The sequence below is a fragment of the Chiloscyllium plagiosum genome, unplaced genomic scaffold (genome assembly GCF_037043375.1).
Source record: "Chiloscyllium plagiosum isolate Xiang-an unplaced genomic scaffold, Cpla_swu_hap1 HiC_scaffold_19, whole genome shotgun sequence".
Taxonomy (NCBI): domain Eukaryota; kingdom Metazoa; phylum Chordata; class Chondrichthyes; order Orectolobiformes; family Hemiscylliidae; genus Chiloscyllium; species Chiloscyllium plagiosum.
Window position 1 is genome coordinate 55,738,718 of NW_028270157.1, and position 20,279 is coordinate 55,758,996.

A 20,279-nucleotide genomic window follows, 5' to 3' on the forward strand; every position below is an offset into this window, starting at 1 on the left:
AGATGGTAACAACTTCAGGTTCACCCAAGATGTAAAGTCAATGTTTTAAAATAAAATGACTTTCGAAATATTTGAAAACTGTCATTTATATATAAAAAGCAAGCGATCAATACATAAACAGTGGAAAATACAAACAGAAGTGAAATAACAAATAAAATTAATGTCTACCTCTTGTGCACCTTCTAAAATGCACAGTTTTGTAGACTGTTTCTTGGCGTCCACAAGCACATTGATCATGGTACAAACAGAAGAAGGAACACGCAAATCTGTTGACTTGTTCATTTTTTGTAACTTGACTTCAAATGCAACTCTTGTTCTGTTTAACAGAAACAAAAATGTTGTCTTTCAGTAATGGCTGCTTCGAGTAAATAGTTGCTGTTAAACTGCTAATAGTCAAAGAATTAGAAATATGCAAGCAAGCAGATGAAAGGGAACCCATTTAAAATCAGTTATGATAACACAAATCTCGATTTAAAAAAAAACGATGGGTAAACATTTAACTTTACTCTTTCACACATCAGCTACATTCTTTTACACGGCAGCCTTTTTCAGACCTCCAAAAAGTACTGAGAGTTGTTCCAGGGAAAAACTGAACAAATTAGAGGCCTTTTTCAGACTCACTATTGTCCCACTCACTTTATATCACCCATTCGGATGCAGCTGAGTTAACCAAGTAAAATGGTGTCATGCCATTGCACAATGAGGCTCCAATATGCTAAACTCATGACTGATAATTCTCCCATCTATGCTAACACATACTATTCTTGGTAAAATAAATTTCACAGGGTTGAATTCTTCTTGCATGATCAATAAAGAAATCAAAAACTTCAGTTCATGTTTGAATAACTGATTTTAGTCATAGTGAACTTATGAAACATTTCGTCTTTTTAATACTTAAATGTGCGTGCTCCTCTGTGGTATGGTTAAACATCTGTTAGTCATTGAAAGGAAATCCTCCCAAAAGTAAAGATATTAATAAACATGCCAAACTCAACCCACACTCTACTACAGGCCACTAATGGCATTAGAGAGACTTGGACCAGACAGGGTATTTGGAAGGATAAAATCGACAACCCAGTCTGTTAATTTGCATGCTACTTTGAATTGTGTGTAAGATAGTTACAAGTGAATTCTATTATTGAAATTCATTTAATTTCTGTTAATTCAGTTTTAATTATTTTGTTTCTCTGGTCCCTTTGCAGCTGTCAAAGCTGCTGCCAAACTCAGTTGGCAACAGACAAGCATTACTGCTGGCATGCTGAATGGGAGATTGGTTGACACTCTGCCACCTGTTAGTGTCTCAGAAGGATTCCCTCAATTAGAACCAACTGTCTTCAATCAGGTTTCAATGTGGACATTGTCCACAAGCTGCTGTTGCACAACTCCAGTGGCTGCTGAAATAACTCGAGAGAAGCTGGTATCCCATCACCGAGTCATCCTTTATTTACATGTGGAGAGTCCTTGACCCTAATCCAGCTCTTTCAGAGCCAGCTCTCAAGAGTGGACAGAATCTCTGACACTCCTGTTTATATCTGTCAAACATAGATCTCTGATGGGAGCAGGTTAACAGCCCCAGTCAAGGAACCTATATTCCATGAAGTCCAGGTGGCTGACCTTGCTTCAGTCACTACATCCCTCCCCACTCTGAATCCGAGGATATAGGCCGGTTCTTTTTTATTGGAGCTTCAGCTGGGGCGTTTCAGCACCGGGTCAGGTTCCTCTAACTCTGCCTTTGATACAGGTGGCATGTAATGAAAAGTAGTCCACCTCTTGCGCCCAGAGCATCTTGGAAGAAATGTATTTTTTTGTACAGGTGGAAATGGCGCCGAGGTGGCAACATCTGCCGTGTCCATCTCAGATTCCAAAATATCATCAACACTTGATGGAGAGGGAGAACTCATGGGTTCTGGAACAGTCAGAAAAGTTGTCGAGGAGCCGGGTACATTTTGTCCCCACACCGTTTGCGAGTTTGCAGTTTTCACGTGTTTGGTTAGCACTGTTGCACCCACCCAAACTTTGTACATCACATATCCTGACCTAGTACTGACCCATGCAGGGCCTTTCCCATGGTCATTAGACCAAGCTTCATCCTCTGAAGTAAACTGTCTCATTTAACAGAATCTTGTGTCTGGCATTGATGTTCTTGATGCTATTTCACCCTACCCCAGCATCCAGGTCCAGAAAGATCAGATTTAACCTGGTGCAGAGTCTTCTCCCCATTTCTGCTGGAGCTATCCCTGCAGTTGCATGAGGGGTAGTCCTACAATCAAACAGGAACTGGGACAGTTTGGTATCTGGTGAAGTTGTAGGCTGTTTCTTTAAGTCTGCCTTCAAAGTTTAAACTGCTGCTTCTGCCAGCTCCTTGGATGATGGATGGTATGGAGCTGCCCTTACATGTTGAGTACCATTTGACTTTTGAAAATACTCAAATTCCCTGCTGGTAAACAATAGCTCGTTATCTGCAACCAACACATCCGGGAGTCCATGTAGTGCAAAAGTTTTTCTACCATCATCTCAGTGTTTGACAGATGTATTCTATGCAAAGCCAGCTGCTTCGAGTGGGGGCCATAATGACTAAAAACAAGGAGCCCATGAAAGCACCTTCACGGACTGAGTTCAGGGTTTACCTGGCCATTCCCATGAATATGGGAAGCTGCTTGTCCTTGTTTAAACTCTGGACACTGCCCCACCAATGCAGCTACGTCTGCATCTAATCCTGGGCACCAGACATAAAGTCTTGCCAACATCTTCATTTTGGAAACCCCCTGATGACCCTGGTGGAGTTGAGCTAGGATCGAGCAGCAACATTTGCTCAGGACAATCACCCTTGCTCCTCATAGTAATACATCATTTCTGATGGTGACCTGGTCTCTCTGGGTGAGAGGGGAAAGATATAAAAGGGACCTAAGGGGCAACTTTTTCATGCAGAGGGTGGTACACGTGTGAAATGGACTGCCAGAGGAAGTGGTGGAGGCTAGTACAATTGCAACATTTAAAAGGCATCTGGATGGGTATATGAATGGGAAAAGTTTGGAGGGATATGGGCCGGGTGCTGGCAGGTTGGGATGTTGCGGCTGTACAGGACATTGGTTAGGCCACTTTTGGAATATTGCATGCAATTCTGGCATCCTTCCTCTCGGAAGGATGTCGTGAAACTTGAAAGGGTTCAGAAAAGATTTACAAGAACGTTGCCAGGATTGGAGGATTTGACCTATAGGGAGAGGCTGAACAGGTGAGGGAGCGTCGGAGGCTGAGGGGTGACCTTATAGAGGTTTATAAAATCATGAGGGGCACAGATAGGGTAAGTAGACAAGGACTTTTTCTTGGGGTGAGGGAATCCAGAACTAGAGGGCAGAGGTTTAGGGTGAGAGGGGAAAGATATAAAAGGGACCTAAGGGGCAACTTTTTCACACAGAGGGTGGTACATGTGTGGAATGGACTGCCAGAGGAAGTGGTGGAGGCTAGTACAATTGCAACATTTAAAAGGCATCTGGATGGGTATATGAATGGGAAAGGTTTGGAGGGATATGGGCCGGGTGCTGGCAGGTTGGGATATCTGGTCAGCATGGACGAGTTGGATCAAAGGGTCTGTTTCCGTGCTGTACACCTCAATGAGTATTTGGAGAGTCAGCATGGCTTTGTGCATGGGAAATCATGCCTCACAAACTTGACTGAGGTTTTTGAAGAGGTAACAAAGAGGACTGATGAAGGTAGAGCGGTAGACGTGTTCTTTATTGACTTCAATAAGATATTCGACAAGGTTCCTCATGGGAGATTGGCTAGCAAGGTTAGATCTCATGGAATACAGGAACAACTAGCCATTTGGACACAGAACAGGCTCGTAGATAAGAGACAGAGGATGGTGTTGGAGGGTTGCTTTTCAGACTGGAGGCCTATGACCAGTGGTGTGCCACAAGGATCGGTGCTGGGTCCACTGCTTTTCGTCATTTAATAAATGATTTGGATTTGAACATATGAGTTAGTAAGCCTGCAGATGAAATGAAAATTTGAGATGTGGTGGACAGCGAAGGAGGTTACATCAAAATACAATGGGATCTTGATCAGATGAGCTAATGAGTTGAGGAGTGGCAGATGGAGTTAATTGATAAAAATGCGAGGTGCTGCATTTTGGAAATGCAAATCTTAGCAGGACTTATACACTTTATGGTAAGGGCCTGGGAAGTGTTGCTGAACAAAGAGACCTTGGAGTGCAGCTTCGTAGTTCCTTGAAAGTGGAGTTGCAGGTAGATAGGATAATGAAGAAGGCGTTTCTTATGCGTTTCTTTATTGGTCAGAGTATTGAGTACAGGAGTTGGGAGGTCATGTTGCGACTGTGCAAGACATTGGATAGGCCACTGTTGGAATATTTCATGCAATTCTGGTCTCCCTCCTATTGGAAAGAAGTTGTGAAACTTGAACGGGTTCAAAGAAATTTACAAGAATGTTGCCAGGGTTGGAGGATTTGAGTTACAGGAAGATGCTGAACAGGCTGGGGCTGTTTTCCTTGGAGCATCAGAGGCTGATGGGTAACCATACAGGGGTTTATAAAATCACGAATGGAAAGATACGATCAATAGACTCAGTCTTTTTTCTGGGGTGAGGGAGTCCAGAACTAGAGGGCATAGATTTGAGGTGAGATGGGAAAGATATAAAAGGGACCAAAGGGGCAACCGTTTCACACAGATGGGTGGTGCATGTATGGAATGAACTGTTAGAGGAAGTGGTGTAGGCTGGTACAATTTCAGCATTTAAAAAACATCTGGATGTGTCTATGAATAGGAAAGGTTTAGATGGATATGGGCCAAGTGCTGGCAAACATGACTAGATTAGTTTAGGATATCTGGTTGGCATGGATGAGTTGGACCGAATGTTTCTGTGCTGTACATCTTTATGACTCTATTTGATTAGGACTTCACTCAGGCAGCCATTTTCTAATCAAAAAATGTTGAACCAGTCTAGACAAATCTTTTTCAATCATTAAGCTTGGGTCCAAGCCCTTGACTACAATCAGCGGTGACTGAACCAGCTGCTTCTCATAAGAAACCGGAACCGAAATTGTACCCATAATCTCCCTGGTATAGGTTTACAGTCTACTGCGGTCTTATGTCACCTTAAGGGTCAGAATCGAGAGCGAACGTTGTCAAAGACTCATTCTGCCATCATTGAAGTGCCGTGCCCGTCTCAACCTCCATCAGAACCAGGTGACCATTTAACAAGATGTTTATTTTGATTGGTTCTGATTTGGATGTTGATAAATAATTTAACTGCTCCAAACCAAGTGTCGGTGGATATTCCAGGATGTGCACTCTCCTGGATACTGGCCTATGAGTTCTCTTAAGAGAGAAAATGAGGTCTGCAGATGCTGGAGATCAGAGATGGAAATGTGTTGCTGGAGAAGTGCAGCAGGTCAGGCAGCATCTAGGGAACGGAGAATCGACGTTTCGGGCATTAGCCCTTCTTCAGGAAGTTCTCTTACCCAATTTAGGACTCTTCTGCTGTCTCCAGTCTGCATACCGGCAGCAACTACAGTAGCTTGCAGGCCTGGATACTGAAGATAATTTTAACCGTTTGGTGAAGGCTTGGCTTTGTCTTGGGGTTTTGCTGTGCGCTGACCTAGAGTCCCTCTTTTCAGGATATGTTCCGAGTGAGACTATACAATTGCCTTCACACAAGTGGTGTTCAGCCAAGCTCAGTCAGACTGGCGAGGGTGTCTACATCTATCAGAACACCCTGCAATTCACATGCTCCACTTGCCACATTTTCCAATGATAAAACCCACTGGTAGTGCCTGTTTGAAAGCCAGTTAGGCTTCAGCTAGTAGGAGCTTTTGCATGCTTACATCATCAATCCCAAATACTAAACAGTCTCTCAACATCTCATTGAGGGTTAAACCAAAGCCACGTGTCTCAGCCAGTCATCTTAACGTCATCAAAAATCCCAAGATGCATTCCGCTGGTTCTCAAATTGCTGAGTAAAAGCAACTAGTGGAGGCTTGGGTTCGTAATATTACTGAACTAAATCAATCAACTCTTGAAGGGTTTTAGTATCTGGTGCCTCAGGGAAAGTTAGGCTCTCAACAACAGAAAAACTGTGGGTCCACAAGCTGTCAGGAGAATTAATCATTGCTTTTCATCTGCCCAATGCAATTTGCTTGAAAAGAAATAGCACATTCTTTCCACATACTGTCTCCAGTCTTTGATGGCAGGACCGAAGGAATCAAGCTTCCCAAACAATTGCAGAATGCTTACCACAACTCAAAGACAACTGTTGGAAATGAATTTCTTCTTGTTGCGACTGAGATAATGCCACAGAGGACAGTATTCCATCACCAAGTCTCCCTTCATGTATACGTAGAGAGGCCTTGACACTGATCCAGCTCCCTCAGAGCCATTTCTCAGTGAACAGGATGTCTGACACTCCTGTTTATCTCTGTTAGCCAGGACTTCCAGATTGGATCAAATTAACAGCCCCAATCAGGGAACTCACATTCTATGAGGTCCGCCTGGCTGACCTCGTTAAAATCACTTCAGCTGATTTCACTTTAGCAACAGAAACATTCAAACTGTGCAATCGTCAGATTCCCCACATCTGATTTTATGATGGATGGAAGGTCATTAATGAAGCAGCTGAAGATGATTGGGCCCAGGATTATCCTGATGAAGTGCTGAAGTGATGCTCTGGAGCCGAGAAGACTGACAGCCAACAATCACAACTCTTTTCCTTTATGTGGATATGGCTCCAACCAGTAGGGTTGCAGCACCCAAAGTGATACAAAGCACTGTACACATTCATCACAACTTCTTCTGACTTGAACTATACTGGTTGAGCTGAGTTTTCAATATTTGATTGACTATTTCTGGGACATGTTGACCTTTAAGACGTGAAGATTCCTAATTTTCTCAACTGCATCCTGATGTATTTAGTTCAGTAAATCACAATACAGGCATTCATGCAGCCTGACTGGGTTGCCACTTCTGTGAAAAAGTGGTAAAAAGTGATGAGAAATATCTCCCTTTTATGAATCCATAATATTTGCTTTTCACTATTGCACAGAGTTTACTTTCAGAAAACAATTCTATAATTCCTATGAAATGGAATTAAGATTATTAGGTCTATAAATGTGTATATCTGTTTTGTTCCTATTTTTATGGATATGGGTAACACACATTAGCCTGTCTTCAGTATACCATTGGCCAGCCATAAAATCCCTACAGGTAGGAGCAGGCATTTGATCTATTGAATCCACACTGACCCTCCAAATAGGATCCCCACCCAATAAACACTGCATATTCCATGGTAAACCCACCTAGCCTGGACATCCCCGGACACTATGGCCAATCCACTTGTGAGGACACCAAGGCACCCAGAGGAAACACACGCAGACATGGGGAGAATGTGCAAACTCCACACAGTCGCCTGAGGATGCAATTGAACCTGGATCACTGGTGCTATGAGGCAGCAGTGCGAACTACTGAGCTACTGTGCTGCCCCATCCAGTGTCCAGTCACTCTCAAACTGCGCATACGTGGCCAGACGTTTCTTCACTCATCTCTCTCAGCTCTCTCAATTGAATACCAACTACCTCTGGGTCTTAAGCCTTCTCAGCCTGCCTATTGCTTCAATAATGTATATATCGACGTCAATGATTTTGCTTAGGTTAATTCTTTTGCAACACAGCTCATGACGCTTCATGGCAGAGGTAGTCATTCAGAATTTTTATTCATTTTGGTTCATCCTCAGTAGCAAATGCACTTATATTTTAACATTTTGATGGATTCTCTTGCAAATGTGCATATTATGGAGTAGCAGCAGATGTGGAACATTTGGTGCCTCAAGTCTGTTCTGCTAGTCAATAAGATTGTGCCTGATCTGTTTGTGTCCTCAGTTGTACTTCACGGCTTATCTCCAAAACCCTTTTTGTGTCTCTTGTTAGTCTTGAATCAAACTAACCTCACATTAAAATATTTAGTGACCCAGTCTGCACGAGAAAATTTCACAGAACAAATCATCCTCAGAGTGAAAAAAAAATTAAATCAGAGTCCCTTCATTTTAAAATGTGTCCTACCATTTTGGTCTGCTCCACATGAGGAAACATTCGTTCAGAATTCATCCTGTCAATTCCCTTCATGTTTCAATAAAATCACCTTTTATTCTTCTAAATTCCAATAAATGCAAGCCTAACTTTTCCAATCTTCATCCAAGGGATCAATTGAGTGAACTTCTCTGAATGCTTTTCATACTATTCTATTCTTTTTCAAGTAAGGAGACTCAGATTGCTCAACATGCTCCAGATATCATCTCAACAATGATCCGTACAACTGCAGCAAAACATTCCTGTTTTTATATCCCATTTTTCTCTTGATAGACAACTTTCCATTTACCTTCCTAATTCTTGCTCTGCCTGCACAACAGCTCCTGTGATGTACTACCAAGATACCTCTCACTGCGATGGTAGTGAAAATAGATTTTTTTTAGGCCCCATTTTATCCTTCATTCTATGTTCCTTTTTTACCCTCATGGACCAGGTATCCAACCTGTCGATTTTGTGGTCTGTAAGCCTCTCAACTACTCACTGGATTAACTTGTTGAGCTATCAGGGAAGTTCAGTGTGCCAGCATAACAGAAACAAATACCTTTCATACACACGTAATCCAGCCCCAGAAACCCAAGGCTTTTATTAACTTGTCACTCTCTCTCAACAGCTGTGATTATTATTCTTTAAATAGGTTTATGGAACTGCAACTGAAAGGATTATATTCCCTGGAGACAGCATTTTTCCTTTGTTGTCACATCCGAGGGGGGAAAATAGCTTCAACTTGCTTCATAAAACACAGCTTGGTTTACTCGAATATGCTTCTTCATCAAGTTTATTTCTCTTATAAACTGTAGCTTTGCAAGGATTTGTATTACAATATCAATACCTCCCAGGCCATATAAACCAGGATGATCCTAGTGCAATGTTTGATCTGTGTCAAATTAAGCAAAATGGGGGTAGTAGTAAGACACCATGATTGATCTCTGAGACCACAAATTCTTAAGAGAGAATGGGAAATGTACTGAACCACAAGTCTTGCACCGCCCCCTCCAACCTCCCATCCCCTTGAAATGTGCATTCACAGATAGGCTCTCAACTGTGAATTAAAAGCACAGCACTGTGAATATTGGAGATTGAACTTAAAATAGCAAGTACTGGATTAACTCAGCAAGTCTGCCAGCATCTGTGGAGAAGGAAACAGAGTTATCATTTTGCGGCTGATATGACTTTTTATTGAAACTTCAGTGTGTGGGTAGCGTAAGGTTCAGCCGTGCTGTATTGCAATGTCCTTATTTCCAACACTGAAGGAAATATCCCTCTAATATTTACAGATCAAAGTGCAGAATACAATTTCCACTTACTTCCAAAAGACATACATGCTATTATTATCATTTTTGAAACAAACACTTCCATCAAACGTTTTGAGGTGACTTGCAAAACATTTCATAAAACTAGTTTAGAAAATTCTGAAAAATTGATCTTTCAATAACACAGTCTAGCTTTTGATATTCAAAATAATTTGCAACACAGACCAACCACATGCATTTTGAAAACAATTCCTTTAACTATATACGTGTGTGGAATATTCCCAGGCTTGCACAGTTGGGCAAAACATTTGTCCATTCATTCAGATTAAAACAAGACTGTGAAGTATTTAATTTGAATCATGAAAGCTAGCTGAGGATGGAAATCTTCCGTAGAATGTACAAACTAATATTGATCACTTTTGAGTAGGGAGCTCTATGAGCACATTCCATTAAATATCTAAGCCTTGTTTCTCTTTGCTTTTTGCATAAAGCAGGAGTACAAATGACACCACTTGAAGAGTCACTGAGGAATCATTCAGTCCAACAGTAAGAGAGCTGACTCACTGCAGACAGTTTAAATGAGATTTCTACAATACCTTGTATTAAATAGCTGCCTGCTGTTCTCAAATGTGCTTCCATAACTCTGCAGCTGAATAATACCAAGCAAGTTTCCTTGACTATGTCACTAGAATTCAAGGCTTATTGGAAAGGTGAATATCAACAGAAAATAAGAAACCAAATGAAGCCATTTGGAAATCTGATTCACTGTTTAGTTTCTAAATGAAATCCGGATAAAGATTTGTTTTCTCCCTATCTATGACCACATGCAACATTCAATAAAATTAGGTTGTCAAAAGTTGAGATTCGGGGAAACGGGTCAGTTTACTTATCTCCATGACCACTGCTAATCACTGCTAAATGGGAAGTCCAGATGAATAGAGAAGATGTTCACTAAAATGTTTAGCAAGAAACTGTCAAAAAAATTATGATTAGATTTGATTGTCACGTGCACAGGAGTACAGTGACAAGTGTGCAAAGTTGCCATTCTTTGGCACCATCTTGGTTAAATATTTTGCCAACAATTGTAAAAGTTTTATCCATATGGCCATACTTCCCTTTAGCAAAAACATTTAAATCCCAATGGTGATTTTTTTTCCCCAAACAACCCATCAACCAAATACCATAATTATCTATGGTCTTACCCAAGAAAGAAATGTGCTGCATTCATTTAACTTGAAATTCAATTGGACAGTACCAGTTTTCCAGGTGAAATGTGCACTGTTGAACCCAATACAGCAATGTGATCTAGGCTTGCTCACCCTGCATCAAAAGTGTGTTACACCCCATTTGAGGGATGACAGAGAGTTGATGAGGGCAATGCTGTTGCTCCATTGCAGATGGACTTCCAAAAGATGCCTGATACAATGTCACACAACAGATTTGTGAGAAAGGTTACAGCTCATAGAATAAAAAGGACAGTAGCAATATGAATACAAAATTGCCGGAGTGATAGGAAACAACAGTAATGATCAATGAGTATTTTTCAGGTTGTAGGAAGATTTGTAGTAGATGTTCACAGAAACTGGTATTGGGATCCTTACTATTTCCTGATTAATAATCTAGATCTTGGCATGCAGGGCACAATTTCAAAGACTGCATAAGATACAAAAATTGGAAGCCTTGTAAACTATAAGGACAGTGTAAAATTTTGAAAGAACTTCAATGGGGTGGTAGAGCACGTGGAAAAGCAGCAGATGAAGTTCAATACAGAGAAGTGTGAGGTGATGCATTTTGGTAGGAAAAAAAACAATTTTAAAACAGACAGTATAAATGAAAGGGCACTATTCTGAATGATGTGCAAGACCTGGATGTAAGTATACACAAGTCATTAAAGCAGGACAGGTGGTGACCTCGGTTTTTAAAGCATACAATATTCTTTAACATACCACAGAATACAGAAGAAGGGAGGTAAGGCTCAACCTATATAAGATATAGTTAGACTGCACACATCGGGGTGGCACAGTGGTTAGCACTGCTGCCTCACAGCACCAGAGGAGAAAGTGAGGTCTGCAGATGCTGGAGATCAGAGCTGAAAATGTGTTGCTGGAAAAGCGCAGCAGGTCAGGCAGCATCCAAGGAACAGGAGAATAAGCCCTGAAGTCCTTCCTGAAGAAGGGCTTATGCCCGAAACGTCGATTCTCCTGTTCCTTGGCTGCTGCCTGACCTGCTGCGCTTTTCCAGCAACACATTTTCAGCTCACAGCACTAGAGTCCTGGGTTCAATTCCCGCCTCAGGCGACTGACTGTGTGGAGTTTGCAAATTCTCCCCGTGTCTGCGTGGGTTTCCTCCGGGTGCTCTGGTTTCCTCCCACAGTCCAAAAATGTGCAGGTCAGGTGAATTGGCCATGCTAAATTGCCCATAGTGTTAGGTGAAGGGGTAAATGTAGGGGAATGGGTCTGGGTGGGTTCTGCTTCGGCGGGTCAGTGTGGACTTGTTGGGCCGAAGGGCCTGTTTCCACACTGTAAGTAATCTAATCTAAGTTCTGGATGCTACTCTTTCAAAGGAGTGTGAGCACATTGGAGAGAGTGCAGAAGAGTGGTTCCATGGAAGGGATACTTCAATTATGAAGAAAGATTGGAGAAGGTGGAACTTTTATTTTGAGAGGAGAATTCTAGAATCCCTACAGCATGAGAAGGTTAAGAAGAAATTTATCCAAAGTTTTGAAAATCAATGAGCAATCTGGACAGAGCAGAAGGAGAAAAACTGTTCTCACTCATAAAAGGATCAACAATGACAGATTTAAAATGATTTGCAAAGGAATTAAATATAATGCAACAAAAACTTTTTCACACAGCAAATGATCCAGGTCTGGAATGCATTGCCTGGAAATGTGGTGGAGGCAGGTTAAATTGAGGAGTTCATGACAGCATTTAATGCCACTTACATAGAAATAATATGCAGGGTTATGGGTAAAGAGTAGAAGAATGACATTAAGTAATGTTTATTCAGAGACCTCCTTTGGCACCACAACAGTTCTGTGATTCTTGGATATGATGTATGTTGTATACATTCAGTGAACAGGTTTGAAATGGGCAGTAGTTTCACTGCTTCTTCAGGTCAGGCATAATGCTTATTTGAGACCACGTTGTGATTGCTTTTGAAAATCTTGTACACTGTGGGAATTTTCTCTGGAGTACAGTTGTCAATTCAGTGGTTACTGTAGGCACCTTCAAAACCACTGAAAAGATAACTTAACCATTTTACTTGAGTATATCCCTGGAGGCTACTGCTAGCCCACAGTTGCACACCCTGTACTCAGTTGCTTCCCTCCCCAAACTTATCTTCGGCATCTAGCCACCAATCTTGGCCAATCATGGTGTGCCTCAGCGAACTGTCTCTGGAATCACTGATGGGCCTGTAGTTCACTTGTAATATACAAATAAGGCCAGTGGCAATTGTTGCACTGTGACCTTTTTAGCCAGATGCAACATATGCTCCCCCTGGATTATGTCCCTCAATCCTATATTCTTGATGGTGTAATGCTTCATCGAACAATGCTGAAAAGCACAAAGCTGTTTTGTTAACGGATCTCGTAATACTGCACTTACCTTTTCACGCAGGCTTCAATCATGTCACTAGCCATGAGTTTGAGTCTCTGGTCCAAGTGCTGGGAAAATTCAGGTTCTGGCCAATGTAGATCATAAACAAACATCTGCAGTGCATCTAACTTCCAGAACAGATCCTCAGACGTGGAAGAACCATTCCTGAATTGGAAAAGTATTGTGAGATATGGGAATCATTTTGTCTCACCGACCATGTCAATGTAGAGCACTTAGTCAGCAAACAGACTAATACAACAGAGACCTAATATCCACTACAAACACAGACATCCAATACATGAGCTGTCATTAATAATAGTTTGGTGTGTGGGTGTTCTCATCACTGCCTTTCGCCCAGAGGAATGAGATAGAATGGAGAAAAGCAGTTCCTCTTCACTAGTCATTGATAACAAGTGGCTGCCTCAGTGTCATCTGGTTGATGGAAGATTTAATAAACAGAGCAGCCAAGGTAAGCAGTTTAAATGTAGCAGTGATAACAATTTGAAGAGCTTTCAATCCAGAGAGTGACTTTGCAAATTATTAAACAGATATATAACTGAAACATTCATAGTTCTTGATTAAACAGTTGATGAGAATAGCAATTTTGTAATTACCTTGATTATTTTTCACATCTTAGACATGGTTACATACGACAACAATTCAGAGCAGCTCGCTATTTATTGGCCAAGTTTTATGAGGCAGGACTATTGGAAATAAGTGATTAAAATATCCTTCCAAAAAAGAAAATGCACATCAACAAACTGATAGTAAACACTCCTGATGGCTTAGTTCCGTAAGTCAATTAACAATCAAAAGGTCCAAGTTTTTCTCCTGTTTGGGCTGAGCTGTCATTAGTATTAAAGGCCCCAGGGTGAGGGAGGGAATAAGTGCCTGAGATTCCATTTCCTGGTCACCACACAAATACTGATGCTGGAAGTGCATATGAAATTTGTTTGAAGTTGGGTTCAGGCTTGGCTATGGGAAATATGGTCAAATAGACTACTAAGTTCACTGTCTAGGTTTATACATACAAATTAAGTGAGATTGTGCAGTGCTTATCAAACCATATCCCAGCAATGACTCAGTGCCTTCAGGATAGAAGGCAGAAATGTTTTAGAAAAAAAAAATCATCTTTATAATGTGTACGCACAAATGGTAGTCACTTTTAATCCCTGATTCAAATTATAATGCAGAAATTGAAAATACCAAGTGCTTAGTAAGAGACAGTTTAGAAGTCAGAATAAATTGTGAACATAATATTTGTGCAGATCCAATCAACTAGCTTTTTGAAGAATTACATATATACAATATTTGTTCCTGTACTTTGAGAACGTTCAATTTTGATCAAATATTCTTTTCAAATCAGCTCCTACCCCTTCTCCATCAGGCTCTTCATCCGGAGTAGCAACACATACACAAAATAATTATTTCTGTCATTGTGTTCGACTATTTTCAATGTTGTGATTTTGAACACAAAAAAAAGGAGGTCCAAAGGAAAAAGTCAGAAAATGAACTTTATATCGCACAGCATTTTTTAAAAGGTACAACTGAAAAAAGTGAGGGAGAAGGCTCGAGGGATGTCAAGAAGCAGGTGTGAAAGGATTAAAGGATTAACTCAATGGTCAGGGTTATTCAAGCACTTGTGTAATCATGGAGTTTTGATAGGATAATTTACATCTCGGTTAGAAAAGGTATCCTTCTTTGAATTTCTGATTGAAAAGGTTGGTGGGTTGATCAAGGAAACATAGAGGTCCAATAACAATATCCTGGTTAGTTGGTATTTATTTATCTCAACAAAAGTCACAGTGGTCAAAAACACTGCACAGGTAACTTTCCTACATCTGTTAATCATTTAGACATATGTGCATCTCCATTTAACACAGAGAATAAAGGATCATTGGAAATGATTGCAAGGCAGTAATTTAATCATGAGGTTCAGGTAACAGCAAAACTCATGTCTTCCAGCTCTACACTTAACCTCCAAACTTCATTATAGTCTTGAAATCTCTCTTTACTCTGTATTCTAACATGAATCATCAAGGTGCTATGCAGCTTCCTGTTTAATTGAACTTTTCATATATTCTTAAGCTGGTCAACCACGATTGTGCTCTATAACAACAGCTTGCATTTATGTAGCACCTTGAATACAATAAGACATCCCAAGGCATTGTGCATAAATATTAAACACTATGTACACTATTTTTCACATCATCTTACCCTAACTCTAACCAAAAACATGTCTTTAGTAGGCTCAATTCCAAGCTGAATCACAGAAAGATCACCAGAACATCATTATATATTTTAAAATGCTAGCATTAAAAAGCAACTAATTTCAATTGAATGATTCACAGTAAGCACGATGGAAATTTACAAAAATGATTTGTTTACTGTCTAGGACATAATTACCCTAACATAAAAGACTAAGTTAATTAAAATTTTTTTTTTCAACAACAGGTCTCAACGTTCTCTCCCTTGACAAACACTTGTTAAAAGAATCTCACAGTTTTGAGTCTCCTCTAAAGATTCAGTGGGTAAGATTCTCACTGGATCAATCAATGCAAATCAATTGAGAGTAAAATGGACCCAGAACACTGTACCACCGAAAGATCATTCAGTTATTAAAAGGTAAGTTTAAAAAAGCATTTGAAAAAACAGAGACAGCAGTAATAATTGAAGCCAATGGAAATTAACTCTTGTAGTGCTCACTTCCATCAAAGGTATTTGAGGCCTCCGACCAATAGTTAGAGGCCATTTTGTCATTGGGTGGTTTAGAATACTGGACTTGCTTCAAGCTGGCTGGATACTGATAATATCAATTCTTCATTTTTTTCAAGGGATTTCCAAACTTTATCTTTTCTAATTAGTTGATTAGATTTTACAGAATTAAAAAACACTTTTGAGCAGTTGCTTCTTTCCTCTACCTTTATGTCATATGCTTAGAGTCCACTGTTGAAAGGTGCAGGCAAATTTCTCTATTATTTTATTTGATTTCTTTGATCTACCCTCCCCTTAACACTGTTTCTTTTTGTTGACACGAGGAACAACTTTGTTGTCATCCTTCCAAACATTTTGGTGCTCATGACCACCTCAAAACAGACGTTCAACTCAAGCAATTAGGCTAGAGCTGAGGTGAATATCAATTGCCTCTACTGTTCCATAATGCTAAAACTTTAGTCTGGGACAAAGGGCTACAGCTTTAAAATTAGAACTTGGTCATTCAAAGGCTGATGGTAGAAAATCCCCTTTACACAAAGGGTAGCAAAAAACTGGTACTATCTCACCTTAAAAGATGCTGAGGCATTGCTAATTGAAAATTTCAAAACAGATTGATAGATTTTCATTTCAGATTAGTGGCAATAAGGGAAACAAATCTGAGCAAAAACGTTTAATATATAAATCGGTATAATTCAATGCTATCGTAGGCCTGAAGAGCTGAATCACCTAAGCTGTTCTTATGTTTCACATTGTCTGCACTGATAGGGAATATTACTATTACATAATACATTGGTACCCTCAGTTATCTAGTCACAAACATGGACTCACTAAGTGGATGAGACTGGGTACCTACACACTATAGTACTAATCAATATGGACTATCTCAAAACTTTATCAATCTAAATTGTCAAATATGACGTCTTATTGTTAGTGTTAATATAAATATGTGTATATCTTGGCTGCTTAGTACATCAGAGCTGCAAATGTGTTGCTGGAAAAGTGCAGCAGGTTAGGCAGCATCCAGGGAACAGGAGAATCGACGTTTCGGGTATAAGCCCTTCTTCAGGAATTGGGTGCTGCCTGACCTGCTGCGCTTTTCCAGTAACACATTTTCAGCTCTGATCTCCAGCATCTGCAGACCTCACTTTCTCCTGCTCAGTACATCAGGTCAGGCAGCACCCAAGGAGCAGGAGAATTGATGTTTCGGGTGTAAGTCCTTCATTAGGAGAGTGGAGGAGAACGCAGTAGGGTTGAAATCAACTAGGAGAAAGTGAGGACTGCAGATGCTGGAGATCAGAGTCGAGAGTGTAGTGCTGGTTCCTGATGAAGGGCTTATGCTGCCTGACCTGCTGTGCTTTTCCAGCACCACACTCTCGACTCTGATCTCCAGCATGTGCAGTCCTCACTTTCTCCCTACTCAGTACAAGAATCATATTAATGTGAATCAAAGTTACAGTATCAAATGGTCATGAGAAACAATTAAGAGTAACACAGAAGTCAGTGAGCTTTCTAAAACTCCAGCAGCAATGAGAGACAAAAAAATAATTTCAGCTGGACTCTGATAGAAAATAATGTTTGGAAATTATGAAGAGTAACATTTTCGAATGAACACTGATGTATTCATATCAATTTCCTGTTTCTATTATTTTAATAGATGAATTTGGTCGATTTATTTTCAATGCATACATTGAAATAATGGACCACAGAAACTGATAGTTCTGCACTGAGTGTGCATATAATTATGCTGCTCACAGTGATTTCCAGTCTATAAAGCTTAAAACGTTTCTGCAGAGGACTCTGATAGAATTTCATTGATCAGTAACAGTGAAAGTCCTTTACAGCACAACTCCCTTTAAGAATTCACCAACCAGCGCGCACTGAGAGTGACAACACACAAGTTGATTTTAAAATGTAGCCTAATTAAATGCTAACTCTTGTTGAAAATTAACAGAGGTCCACATAAATAAACAGACCTGCAAATTACATTGCTTTTGCCAGTAATACTTCCTGAAAGTCAAATATCTCATGTTGAGAACTTCTCACATTGAAGAGCTTTTGGTTACAAATAGGCAAGTATTCACCAAGTCCAATACTTTTGGGAAATAACACAGTAAAATTGGCTGGCAAACTAAGGTTATATATAGATAGCAATCCTTCATTCTAAAAAAAACATGAAATTTTAAAAGCAATTTGTAATATCATCTTAAAGGGACTTGCGCCAAACTGCATACACGTGGGAAATAGCTGAAGGTGAGGAACACACGAGTTGTATTCCATAACTGGGGACTGTGAACTAATTAGAGGCTTGAGTTTATAACCTTGTACTTTAATTAGCTCTTTGTCCTCGATGTCAGCATGCAATCTTTGTGTTGACAAACATTTTAAGAGTTTGCTCAACTTTAGTTGCCTTATAGACCAATGCTCATAGTGAAAACAATGGAAAACTAAATCTCCTAAAATGAATCGAAACCTATTCAGAAAGGGATCAGCTAAATACAAGTGCCAGCTACACACATTGGGATTTGTGTAATGAAATATGGAGCAATCAATTTCCTAGCAAAGTCAGCGTGCAAAGAGGACAAAAGACACATACCAAACATATGCACACACATTCAGAGTCATGTTGTTCTTCACAGTAAAAGAAGGATACCTGATAGTTCTACCTGGCAGACAGTCCAGATATCATGTGGCAGCAGGTGATTGGCAGTCAGCATGATATGAACTTATTCAAGTTATACTGTAACTGTCTTTCAAACTTTTGGATCTGGTTGCTTTTAAGTTAACTTAATTTGAAGACTAATTAAAAATCACCTCTTTAATGTCACTAAATTTGAGAGTCTAGTCTTTGTAATTCTTGCCAATAAATCAGTGAGCCGGGCGTGAACTTGTTTAAAACTGCTGCATTATGCATGTTGGTGGCTGTGAGGGAATGACAACTTCTAATTGCAAGCAATCCACAGTTTTGATTAGTTATCAACTGTGCAGGAAGTGTTTGCAACAACTAAACTCCCCCTTGCAATTATATCAAACATCTGTACAGAAAGGCATTAAGCCAACAGGATTATATTCTTTCAGCTCATAGATCATGTTCCCCTTTACAAATACCAACAAGATATCGATTGTTCAAGTCCACATTGCTCTCTTTACTGTGGCATAAATATTTTCACCATATTAACACAATATTTCGGAAGTTAATGTTGACCACCTGCCAATTGATTTGAAAGCCTTTGCTTCAATTTCATGAAACAAAAAGCTTAAACATGACAAAAATAAACCTTACTTATTTTCCAAAGCTGTTGGAGGGATATGGTTAGAAGAGGTTTGTTTGTAGAGCCGGTTGGGGCTTGTAATTACACAGGGAGCAACTTGCACAGACAAAACAAACACTGAAATTGCCAAGATTCCCCATTTAAATTATAGAAATGTAGGAAAAGGAGTAGGCTTATCAGTAAGTTCAGCCAACTGTATCGTTCAATTCAATCATGGCTGATCATTTATCTCAATGAAACTTGCCTGCAATCTCCACATCCCTTGATGTTATTCGTCTTCAGAAATTTATCAACTTTTGAGCCGAACATGCTCAATGACTTAACCAGCACAGGCCTCTGAGATAATGAAGTCTAAAGATTCACCAGTCAGATTGAAGAGATTTCTCATCTCAGTCTTAAATGACCCAGCTCTTTTTATTTTGTTATTATTAAGCTAAAAGTATTAAATTACCTTAAAAAGGTTGGGCATTTTGATCCTTTTGAATATGACTGCGTCCAAATTGATATTGTACCTTTGAGTCAACCCTTTTTTGCAAATGCTTTTGTAGTGCAGTGTGGAATCTTGCGCTGTCCCTCGGGAGGGTGGGAGGTTAATGTCTAATCGGAGGTTGGTTTGAGAGGGAACTTAGTCAGGCAGGAGTGTGGCTCATGGAGATCCTGCTGCCTTACTGGTTCCACCTCAGTTAACAACATAGAAGGAAGGCTTGTGGATGACCTTCATTACTGAATGACAATTGAGATCTTTAGGTGGCCAATTAATGCCTATTTAAAAGGACCTCATCCCACTGCTGTTAGTATTAACCTGACCAGAGTGGGCTGCCCATTCTGTGAGGAATCCCTCACTCAAAAATACTTTTTGTCTGAATTAAAGATCAGGCATTAGGAAGGGGGCTACCCACTGAAGCCACCCGCTGCTCTTTATAGTGAGCACCCACCCCACCATGCAACCTTCACACAGTAACCTCCTTCTGCCATGGCTGACCCAAAAGTCTGGGTCTCTGCTTGGTTAGACACTTTTTTTTCCCCTTTAATCATTCAGGGGAAGTGGGATGTCCCATCCTTGATGCCCTTTCAAAAATGGTGGCGAGCTACACTCTTTAAAACATTACAGTCCCTTTGCTGTAGATAGACCCACACTGCAGTAAGGGAGTGAATTCCAGGATGTTGAACAGCCACACTGAAGGAACAGCGATATCTTTCCAAGTAAGGATGGTTCATTGCTTGGCGGGGAACTTGCAAGTGGCACCTGCTTTTACCCTTGTCCTTCTAGATAACTGGGGCCATGGGGGTTTGGAAGGTACTATTCTTGGTGAATTTCTTATGAACCTTATAGTTGGTATACACTGCTGCTACT

General features: G+C 40.3%; 1 protein-coding gene across 13 annotated transcripts in view; it reads right to left on the reverse strand.

Annotated features, from left to right (window-relative positions):
* cadps2 (Ca++-dependent secretion activator 2) overlaps positions 1 to 20,279 on the reverse strand; it is a 718,900-nt gene that overhangs the window by 94,731 nt on the left and 603,890 nt on the right. For all 13 annotated transcript variants that reach the window (XM_087997417.1, XM_087997409.1, XM_087997412.1 and 10 more), the window contains 2 exons: positions 12,951 to 13,106; positions 169 to 316 (listed from right to left, as the gene is read on the reverse strand). In XM_087997417.1, coding sequence (XP_087853543.1) covers positions 169 to 316; positions 12,951 to 13,106 — 304 coding nt within the window. The remainder of the gene's footprint in view (positions 1 to 168; positions 317 to 12,950; positions 13,107 to 20,279) is intronic.